Below are 12,145 nucleotides of genomic sequence, written 5' to 3' on the forward strand. Positions count from 1 at the left end.
AAATCTATATTGAGCAGCCACTGCTAGGTTCTAGATATACCAGGAAACAGTGGGGACCAACTTTAAGTGGAATAGTCAAGGAATGGTTTTTTTGAGCCCATTTTAAGCAGAGGCAACAGTCACTGCAAACCACCTAGGCCCTAAGTTTAGGGCCTTTGGCAAAGATCCTACCCTATTTCCCCAAAAATAAGACCTCGCTGGACAATCAGCTCTGATGCATCTTTTGGAGCAAAAATTAATATTATATTAGTATTGGTAAAATAAGACGGGGTCTTATTAATTTTTGCTCCAAAAGATGCATTAGAGCTGATTGTCCGGCGAGGTCTTTATTTTCAGGGAAACATGGTATCTGGTGTGTAGTAATAATAATAATAATAATTTTAATTGCTTTGCAACTGTTTTTGCCTTGCAGTCTGGAGTAGACTAGACACAACAAATTTCTGCTGTTTTTTATATTTTAGGGTTTGGGAAGTGTATCTTATAAATAAAACTGATGTAAGAAATCATTAGCAATTATGCCTGATTAAATATCTGTTTTCCACATCCTGTCATGTTGAACTGTATGTTATTTGGAGACTTGAAAAAAAAGTAATTCTTCTTCCACCTGGAATAATTTTTAATAAAATCTTAAGTGATACAGAAAAATTCAAAGTTTATTTCTTAAAGCCAAATATCTGACAGGTAATAATGGTGGATAAGACAATGCAAAGGTTAAGAAAGTGGGAGATGCCAGTCTACTTATACTATTATTAACTACCAGGGGTACCCTTCAGTATGTTATAGGGTGGGTTTGTGGGAGATCCAGGAAAAGTATGGCTTAAAACTCTTAATATCAACTGTAACACAAGCCAGCTCAATTTCTTAGGCTTGGGAATGGGGAATGGAATGGGGGTCGGGGAGTTGTGAAATGTTCATTTAAAGGTGCTAATTTATAACCCTGCGATCGAGAACAGCACTGATGTGTTTGCATGTTACCCTTTGGGACTTGTAGCTCTTTTAACTTTGTAAGGAAGGATTTGATGGCAAGAAACTATTATCAGTTGGTTGCGTGGATAATTCAACTCAGAAGGTATTTAATGTCAGTAGTTGAGGACAGCCATTAGTTCATAAAACTCGAGGGATCTGTAGGTTATCAGGTAGGTGCCTTAGTTGTGGTTTTATTTTATGTCAGAAACGGGTTGTAAGGGGGAAGGGGGTTGGAAGATGAGGGTAAGGGGGATCAAATATATGGTGATGGAAGGAGAGCTGTCTCTGGGTGGTGAACACACAATGGGATTTATAGATGATGTAATACAGAATTGTACACCTGAAATCTATGTAATTTCACTAACAATTGTCACCCCAATAAATTTAAAAAAATAAAAAGAAAAACAGGTTGTGAATAACTTACAAATAGGTAAATTTTCTACTTCTTTCCCTATGGGTAGCATTTAAGTCCATTTCTTATAGATAGGTTTATATTGGGGAAATCATAGCGTGAGGTAATACTTTTATAAACGCAAAATTACATACTTATGTAAGTGTAAGTGCTGTACCCTTAAGTAGCACTAAGAACATTTTCTTGGCTCCGTCTTCAATAAATACTTGATAACTGTAAAGGTCCTCATTCACTATTCATTAGGATACTGAACGGAAAGATATGGCCATTACCTTCAAAGGAGATTTGTTTTAAATTCACTCAGTCACTTTTGGGAAAGAACTGGGTGAGTTTGGAAGAAGCCCTCAGATGCACAGAAATTAGATTAATCGTGCTCCTTGGTTTTATGATGTACTATCATCATTGGTGTCCCAATCATTCTTTTTGCATGTTATTAAATGCAAAATAAATCTTCGCAACTTAAAACTGGATTTAATATTATATAATGTGAGTGTTTTTGTTTGTTTTGTTTTTGTCTGGAGCTGCAGTCACAATGTATTTGGACTAAAGGATTTTGTTGCTTAGCCCTACAATACAAACTTCAATGAGGACGTGAAACTGAAGATTCAGTGTAGGGTGTTTTGCGTTCAGTAAAATAAATTGCTTACATGTTACCCATCTAATATGACAAATTTGGGACAAAAGAATAGGACATCTAAAATGAATGTTTTAAAATTCTGACTTCACGTCTTCATGAATTAAAGAGGATCATTCTTCATTAGGGCAGCATATTTCTACTATATTTTATTTATTTAAAAACCTGTACTATTTTACTTACATCAAAAATACTTCTCTGTTTTGCTTTTCAGGAATCGTGGGGAAAAGCGAATGGGTGCTTTTGAGTGTGTTCGTAAAGTGTATCAGACAGATGGACTTAGAGGATTTTACAGAGGCATGTCTGCTTCATATGCTGGCATATCAGAGACTGTTATCCATTTTGTTATTTATGAAAGTATTAAGCAAAAACTACTGGAATATAAGATTGCTTCTACAATGGAAGATGATGAAGAGTCCGTAAAAGAAGCATCAGATTTTGTGGGAATGATGCTGGCTGCTGCCACTTCAAAGACTTGTGCCACGAGTATAGCATATCCACACGGTAAGAGGAATTGAGTTTCTAAGTAATGTTCTGTTTGTTAATTGAGAAATGCTCTCTCTAGCCAGCAGCCCGCTTATTCGAGCATTTATAATTTTACTGAATTTCAGTATAACAGCGTTTAGTTCTTAGGAGTTCATCATAATAGGATCAAACCTTTACAAGTTAACATAATTGTAAAGCAATTTTAATATGTCAGTGTATGCTATACTGGCGTGGTGATAATTTAACATGAGCTCTGGACAGATTTGAACCCAGAGTCAGTTAGATTCCAGCCAGTTGACTTTGGGCAAGTTTCTGTTTTTTTCAAAAAAATAGGGATGTAGGTGGTTTACTAGATACTTGATATACATTATTGCTAATCATAAAAATCTGGCTAAATCTAGGTATGCTAGAACATAACCACAATTGTCTTCATTTTCGAATGGGAAATAAGAAAAGATTGTAAGTAACTTGCTCAAGGTCTCATAGTTTACTCGGTCATAGAGCCTAAATTTGAATTGAAGTCTAATCCCAAAGACCAAGCGGTTTTACACTATTTTATGTTGGCAAATAAGTATATATGAATGATTTATTTCTGTCTTTGTTTTACAATATTAACTTGTTTCATAAATAGCTAAGAAAATCACTTAAAATTGGTCTGCAACATGCTGAGGTTTTTTTGTAACTTTTTGTTTTGTTTAAGCATCTGTAGCCTTTGATTGTGGTGTGCTTGAGGTTTGTTTTGGTTCGGGTTTTTAATCTAAGTGCTCCCTTTTGGTACACTGTTTAACATTTACACTAACCATTGTAAAGCTGAGGTTCTAGTTAAGGCTGTATCAGGAACAATAAAACAGGTCTAGGAAATGAGTATTTGCCTTAAATGTAATTTATGAATAAAACCAACTCGACTCAAGTTGGACTATGAACTTACCCAGTTTCCTGAGGGAAATCCTAACTTCCTTAAGAGAAGTCACAAGAGGACAGTGCCAGCAGCATTATTTGGTTCTGGCGTCCTGTGGGAGGACTGGGCCAGTGGCCTGCTAAGGTGAGAGTGTTTGGGAGTTTTAAGTATCCTATCCCTTCAAGTGAGATGATGTCATTACAAGAAGAGGTACAGTTTATAAACTGTGTCAGAGTAGAATGTATAAATGGCATGAATTTTTAAGGTAGGACATGAAAGTTGCAGTGAAAATGGCTTTAGGCCATTTCCCACAGGCCCATCAAGAGTAGTGTGTTGAAAAAGTTTGAGAAATAATGAATGTGGAAAGAACAGACTTTTCTGTCGGAAGCTCTGAATTCTTGTCCCAGCCTCTACTATCAACTGACGAAAACCTCTCGGTAGCCCCAATTTTCTCACCTTTTAACATGAAGAAAAACTGGACTAACTATAATCTTTAAGATCCCTTTCAGCTCTAAATTTTATGATTTTTGCTTAGTTGCTTCCCAGATGGGGCCTTTTAGCAGGCAGTTTATATTTTAAACATTTTCAGTCTCATCCACATAAAATTTCATGTTGGTATATGTGGACCATTGTGAGTAAATTAGTAATTCTATTTTCTAATTATACTGTCCACTTTTTAAAAATCTTTTCTGCTTATGTCTCACGGTATCTGTATTCATTTTTGATATCACCTGCATTCCTTTCCCTGCTTCTTCGCCTTTTTCTTATCACATCTATTCTCCCTTTTATCTATATCTAGTATACAACTGATACTTTTATTTCATTCTTTCTTTTACCATTCAGGAACCTATGGAATTTTATAATTAGTATACATGATTTTAGCCGCTAACTTAGAAGTTTGGTGTTGTTATAATGTGACTGGTTTTAATAAGTTAGACATTAGAAATTATGTATCATTTGCCCTAAGGTTACACTACAGATACATTTAAGCTTGCACTTACAGGTAAATGAGATATGATGTGCTCGGTATTAGGAGGATATAAATAAATATATCACTAAGTTTAAATAAAATGACTTTATTTTTTACCTAAACAGAAGTTGTAAGAACAAGACTACGTGAAGAGGGAACGAAATACAGATCCTTTTTTCAGACACTATCTTTGGTTGTTCAAGAAGAAGGTTATGGGTCTCTTTACCGTGGTTTAACAACTCATCTGGTGAGACAGATTCCCAATACAGCCATTATGATGGCCACCTATGAACTGGTGGTCTACCTACTTAATGGATAGCAACATCAGGCCGCCGTACTATGAAGAGGAAAGACCAAAAGATGCCAGTGGACCATGGAGTGTTGAAGCCAGCATGGTGGACAGAAGAGAAATGGTTTGGGAACATGTAACTATGCCTAAGCAGAAGTCTGGTTGTAGAAATTAAAGTAATCATAACCACATTACTTGGTCTTTTCGGTAATGTGAAAAAAAACCTCGGCTGCCTCTAAGAAAAAGCCTTTAGAAGCGCTCCTTCCTCAAAATTGCCATTTTCTCTACCATGTCCATGGGACACAGTTGCATTTTGTTTATTTATGGCAGTCAGAGTATAGTGTTTATTCCATGAGTACTCTTCCATAAAGCCATCCCTAATTCTATACTGTACTATAAACTACCCCAAAGATAGTACTGACAGTCATAAATTTCTGACTTTTGGCTTCTGTGTAATTATTGTAAAATAACAATTGTAGTGAGATCCTCAGTATTATTTTCACGTTTCCTTGAGAGGATCTGGCCCAATATTTAAAAGTTAATTTTTGGGCATTCATACTCACTGGTTTTGACAACTAATGAAATAGTGTCTAAATATCTTACCTACTTTTATCTTTAAAATGTTTTGGTTTTCACTGCTAACAGGTGCTTGATGTTTAGCATAATGTGGACACTTAAATTGTTCATTAACATATGAAACTCAAAATGGTAATAGTTTGGGACAAAATAAACCAGTAAAATGTTGATTTTTGGCCATTTCAGTAACTTGAGCATGTCTCCATATCTTTTCTAACTTTATGATACATGAATGAATGTCTTTTCAGTGATTTACTAGTTTGAACTTGAATTACCACGTATCATACTTCAGCATCATTTTCTTAAAATGGAAAATTTTACCACTTCTGAATCTTTCTCTGCTTTCACATTAAGAATTTAAACCTTTGAATTATTTCCAGAAGATCTGTATAGATTGCATTTATTTTGTGGAGAAAATGGTAATTTTCAGCTTTGCCCTGACAGGTTTTATTTTTTTTTTAAGGCAACGTAAATATCTGGGGCAGTACATACGTTGTAGAAGAGGGCCCTCTGCTATCTGATTGAGCAGGTAATGATCCTAACTGACTTAGTTTTGTAAATGAACAAATCTGCTTTTGAAAAGAAATTTATTCTATCCTAATTTCTTGAGTGGTAAATCATAGAAAGATTCCAGTTAATTCAGATTAAGTGTGCTAACAGGATACAGCTTTCACGTTTTGCTGTTGAGCTCAGCTGCACCTTGTAGTACTTTACGTGTGTTATATATATGGCCCTTACGAAGATGTTGGCTGCAATTTTACTAAGAGACTTTAGCTTATGGATGTTGCTATACTGGTGTGAAAAAACTTCTACAATTAAACTCCAGTGTGGTACTCATTTCGATATACGTGAACTGTACATTTTGTGCAATGGCTTTATCTTAAGAATGACTCTTTGTGAATGCACTTTGTGGCCTTTTTTTGAGGGGGGGAGGTAGTAAGAGTAGGAGAGAATTCCATGTTAAGGTTATTTTTTTAAAACATTAGTCATGTATTAGGCAAAACAGTATTCATAACAATTTTCTGGGCTTTAAGGGTGTTGTTTTGGAGATCTTGAATATAAATGTTTTAAGTATTCTATGCACCTAGTGACATAACGTAGAAGATTGTAGCATGTCATTGCAAGCTTTCTCTGCTGTCACCAGTGAAACACAGTGCCCGCTTCAATTCCTTCACAACTTCCTTGTAATCAACAGTAACTGGATGTTTCTGAGGTGCTTTGATTGGAATTAAAAACATTCCAATCTATTTGGAAACCAAAGGCAAATTCAGTTTCATTACCTTTGGGGTTATTCATAACTTTTATGGTGACTTTCAGCTTTGACATTTATTGTGAGGAACATGCCAAAAAAACCCAAGTAACAAAGAAACAAAACAACGGGTTTCTAACTTAAATCTGTAGAGAAAGTCTCCATCTGTAGCGTTTGCCTTTTCAGGTGCCACTTGTACTGCCTAATACAGTGCCATTTGCCTTGTGAAGATCTGTAAATATTAGTTGTATTGAATGTAGGACAGAGACTCACCCTAATCTTACTGATCTCAGTATCCCACAAGTGATTAAGAATGATGTGAAAACCAGCAGCTAAAGAACATCTTATTATTTAGTTGTAGCAAATTCATAACAAGTGTCCTTCAAGGATGAACATGTTATTCCTGTTTGTATTTCGCAAGTAAAACTTTTGTTGACCTTTAGTGCATTATATTCAGCTTTTAAAAGTGAGTTTTATGTATGTACTGGAAGGAGAAGCTCTTAGAGTCTTAGACTTTGTTTCTTTGTGCAACACCTGGAGAGGAGCAGTGTCGTTTATTTCTATTTTGTTTTTCCCCAAAGCACAATCTGCCATAGTTTACTTATGACAGAGATAATTTAAAAAAAACTACATAAAAATTATTTTTAAAATTTGCCTCTGAAACATTTCTTTGGAGATCTTTTGTTTCAATGCAAATGTTTAAGAAGAAAAGTAAAAGCATTGGGCTTTTTAAAAAACTTTTGTTTTCATCTGTTTTCTATCAGATAACATTTTATTTCTAGTATAGAGGTAGTCTGCACTCTTTAGATAATTATGGTTTTTATTGTAGAATCTTCTCAGAAAATTAAATTGAACTTACTCAGGTTAAAGCAGTAGGTACTGGAAGAGCAGACTCTAATGAAACGGCCGGTAGAACTCTGGTACCGGCGGTGCCTGTGGCTCACAGAAAACAGTTTTCTAAATTTCAGAGTCCAAATCTGAGAATTACCAACCTGGTGATTGTGAGGTCCCATACAGTGATTTTAAGTTCAGGAAAAAACTGTCTCCAAAGCTTTGTCTTAATTATCATTATGTATGTATCTTTGTGGAACTAACCTGACTGGATGAGGCCCACAAGTAATTGATTTGTAACTTCAAAACCAAGACAGAATATTACTAGATTATTTAATCCAGGCTTTTGTCTCCTAGTGCCTAATGCCTGTTGTAGAATAGCATTAGTATATTAGGACCAGCAGAGTTTGGGTTAAAAATAATGAGTATTTACTCTTACTGGAGCATAAAAACGTCAACATTTTTAGGTTTAAGTCACTAAAAATAATTGATTTGAACTTGAAGGATTTAAATGCTAGAAACCAGTCTGTCCTTTACTCTTCCAGCGTTGCTCATGCCCGCCTTTTGTGGTTTACATGCTCTTCTGCCCAGACTGTTAGTAGGGACCCTTTGGGGCTGATAAATGTAATAGTTCAGCTTTTTCCTCCTCTAATACTGATCATGACTTTAACATTCCTGGGAACACAGCTATTTCTGAATTATTTAATTGGAAGGAATTTGAATTATATAAAAATATTTAAAGATCTCTTCTCTGTCATGCCCTTATATTTCTCATTAATATATGCTGCTTTTTATGCTACTCCTTTTAGAAACTGAAAATTCTAGTTTCATTTAGTTTTTTTTGTGTTAATAAACATTTTGAATGTGTACCCCTGCATATGTGAACAATTAAATTATGACCTATCGGTCATAGCTAAATAATCAACTTCAAAAGAGTTATCTTTTGACCGTTTATGTGAGGGTTGCTATTCTTGCATTTCTGTACATGGCTGTAAATTATGTGCATTTACTCTGTATTTATGTTAACTAGCTGAATTTTATTTGAATTGTTAAAATTTTAAAAATTAAAACATGCTCATGAAAATGTGGTTTGTTGTTTTTTATAATGTATCCTAATATATTGGGATGGTGAGGATATAATCACACTTTCTTAGGATTTATGTAGAACAAAAGTGTGTTACATGTTAGGCTCCTATCTGTTAGACCTAGTGACGTCTCTGGTAATCGAAAGGTCAAATAATCTAACTTTCATAGTTCAGTATTTTCCAGAAGTTAATTGATCTTTTAAGTTCTTTACTTTTCACATCTCAAAACATGCAATTTGCAAAGAATATCTGAGAAATTGGAGCTGCATTTGGTTTTTCAATTGACACCTCCTTAGGTTGTAATGTTTTTTTGATACTAGTAGCTTTTTTTTTTTCTTTTTTTTGTTTCAGCCTTTATGAAAGCTAAGAATTTTAAATTTAAAAGTAAAGAGTTGGAAACTTGTTAGAATAACCAAATGAATCTACATGTGATAGGTTGAAATACAGGTGACACAGATAAAGTGCCACGTGTTACCTACCCACTGTACATTTTGTCTATTTTGTTTTATTTAAGTTTTCCCCGATTGTAGTCAAACATCACCATCAAACATCACCCCGTGTTGTAGGTGATAAAACCAGGACAAACTTGTCATGTTCCATTTCTCAAAGTTAACATGAAGTTGAAATCGTACGTCCTACTAACAGTAATCTTTCCACTGAAGACTAGTGAGTAGGGTGAAGACATTGACAAAATAATGATTGAGTTTGTTATCACTTAGCTCAAGTGTTCCAGGTTTAGATTGTGTGGATATGTGTTCATTACTGAATATCAGGAGCTGTGATAGAGGAAGGAATTTGTGAGTTTGTGATTTCTTAAGGTTCAAGTGTGATGTCTACACAACTGATAAAACTCAGGCAAGCAAGAAATTATTTCATTTGCTTAATTTTTTGCATTGCACAGACCATCATCATACAGAATTCAAGTCAGTAATTTAAAGTCATAGAGTGCTGTTTTTATACAATAATTTCATGTGATTTCCCAGCAGCCTATATAGATTGGGTGAGTAGACCAGTGATACTTAGAGGAATATTAGTCACAACTGGACTTTTTTTACTTGGGTGTTCTGAACATTAGCCCTGTATTTATACTAGGTTTTTCATCAACACTTGGGATGACACTGAGACGATTTTTAAAAAACTCTTCATTTAAAAGAAAGGTCTGTGTGGATTGGCTCAGAATGAAACATTGGGAAGTAATGAGAAATAGAGCTACGGATGTAAAAACAGTATGAACTGTCTTCGAAACTGGTAACTACATAGAGCTTAATTTATATCCTGAGACTACTGGGGAAGCACTGGATTTTTTTCCCCCAAAAGCATTGTGACATCAGAAAGTCAGACTTACCATTAGGTTCTGGTTGTCTTATGTGAGCTGCTCTCAACTACCATTGAGCCTCACAGATGTCCTATGTTCTCTGGACGTGTTCTGGTGATTCTTAGAAAGATCTAGAAAGGTTGCCTGGAGAAAGTAGAATTTTAATCAGGAATTGAAACAATGGTAGAAATTTGACAGGCCGACAGGCATAGGGGCGTTCCTTGTTGAAGCGAAAATCAAAGTGTTCTAGCAGACCCTCAGGAGAAATAACCCATTTTATTCTCTCCTGGGAATTGACTCAAAACTCTTGAGATTTTTGCAACTAGTTGGTAGACCCAGGATTCTAAACCTACTCTAAAGGAGCTCATCACATCCAGCCCATCAAAATTTAGTGCTAGACCTTGTTTTCTGTGTTCTTAGGTCCCTACTCTTCCAGAGCACCTCATAATTCCTCATTGAGTCTTTCATTGTGAAGACGAGGAGCCCATTTTCAAGCACTACTGAACATTAGCTTTCAAGGCTCTCCAGCAAGATTGATCTCCATTGTATAAACTTACTAAGGTGTTTTAGTGGCCTAGGTTATTTGATTTATACCTTCCTAAGTCTCCCTCACCCCCAATAAGTGTGCTAAAGCAACTGGACATCATTATGGATTAAAATGAATCATTACCTCGTTATACATGAAAAAATTGAGAGGTCAGAGGTAAAAATTAGAATTGCAAACCTAGAAGAAAACATCTTTACAACCATGAGTAGACAAGGATTAGAGTTCACACACACACAAAAAAAATTAAATTAAAAACGTTAAAAGTAATGCTGGGTCAGCCCGGTGGCTCAGGCGGCTGGAGCTCCATGCTCCTAATTCCAAAGGCTGCCGGTTCGATTCCCACATGGGCCAGTGGGCTCTCAACCACAAGGTTGCCAGTTCAATTCCTCGAGTCCCGCAAGGGATGGTGGGCTCCGCCCCCTGCAACTAAGATTGAACACGGCACCTTGAGCTGAGCTGCCTCCCGGATGGCTCAGTTGGTTGGAGCGGGTCCCCTCAACCACAAGGTTGGCAGTTCAATTCCTTGAGTCCCGCAAGGGACGGTGGGCTGCGCCCCCTGCAACTAGAAAACAGCAACTGGACCTGGAGCTGAGCTGCACCCTCCACAAAGATTGAAAGACAACTTGAAGCTGAATGGCACCCTCCACAACTAAGATTGAAAGGACAACTTGACTTGGAAAAAAGGCCTGGAAGTACACACTGTTCCACAATAAAGTCCTGTTCCCCTTCCCCAATAAAATCTTTAAAAATAATAATAATAATGCAGCCACAGACTAGAAGAAAATACAAACATCTCTGACAGGATATACAGTAGTACCTCAGTTTTCCAATGTCTCGGTTGACGAACATTTCGGTTTACAAACACCTTAAACCCGGAAGTAAATGCTTCGGTTTTTGAACATGCCTCGGAAGTCGAACATGTCACGTGGCTTCCGCGGAGTGCAAGATCCTGAGGCCTAGCTGTGGGCTGTTTTCGAACATTTCAGAACTCCCAACGGTCTTCCAGAACAGATTACATTCGAAAACCGAGGTACCACTGTATAATTAAATTTTTTAAAAGGGCAAAGACCTGAACAGTCACTACAAAAACAAATAAGCATGTGAAAAAGATAGTTAGCATAATTAGTAATACATATTCGAACAAAAAATGAGATAAAACACTATAATACACCCAGTACAAGGACGAGACACAATACCAAGGAAGTACAAACAACTGGGACTCATTGCTGTTGAGGACGTACAATGGTATGTATAGCTACTTTGGAAAGATGTAGCTCCTAAGGACGTTTAAAACCCAGAATTATTACGGGGGATGAGCGGGGAGGGGTAGGGAGGGAGGATTCCCAAGAGACATGAACATGTGTCCACAAATGTTTATAGCTGCTTTATTACTAAAAGTCATTTTATATAAGGGTCAAGAACAGGCAAAACTAGTCAAAAGTGATAGATTGTAAATGAGTGTTTACCTGCAGATGGGGAGGGAGATGGCTAACGCGGCCTCATGGGATATTCTGGCGAGACGGAAATGTCCCACGTGTTGATCAGCCCAGTGATTAGACAGCTGTGTACATAATGTGAACGTTCATTAGGTGTACATTTAAGATTTGTTCACTTTAAACATGTTTTATAACACAAAGATAGTTAAGGAAAAGTAAATTTGAGTGAAAGCTACGGAATAAAACCCACGAAGACTTGAAATAGTGGAATTAGCAAAGTACAGTTCATGAAATATGTTTAGTATGTTTCAAGAAATAAAGGGGAGGTTTTAACAGTGAATATCTGGTTTTGGTATGAGTAAGCAGGACCTCTGAGCAACTCACCTTCATGTCATATCACAGAACATGCTTTTTGGGGCACGGCTTGGAAAAAATAGAAGGATTTCCCAAG

At 36.3% G+C, this 12,145-nt stretch overlaps 1 protein-coding gene across 1 annotated transcript in view; it reads left to right on the forward strand.

The window, feature by feature from the left end:
* The window catches only part of SLC25A36 (solute carrier family 25 member 36), a 32,409-nt gene extending 24,014 nt beyond the window's left edge, over positions 1–8,395 (forward strand). Inside the window, exons 6-7 of the mRNA XM_019747438.2 lie at positions 2,227–2,516; positions 4,492–8,395. Coding sequence (XP_019602997.1) covers positions 2,227–2,516; positions 4,492–4,685 — 484 coding nt within the window. The 3' untranslated portion in view covers positions 4,686–8,395. The remainder of the gene's footprint in view (positions 1–2,226; positions 2,517–4,491) is intronic.
* Positions 8,396–12,145: the final 3,750 nt, after the last annotated feature.

Source organism: Rhinolophus sinicus, linkage group LG10 (assembly GCF_036562045.2).
Source record: "Rhinolophus sinicus isolate RSC01 linkage group LG10, ASM3656204v1, whole genome shotgun sequence".
Taxonomy (NCBI): Eukaryota; Metazoa; Chordata; class Mammalia; order Chiroptera; family Rhinolophidae; genus Rhinolophus; species Rhinolophus sinicus.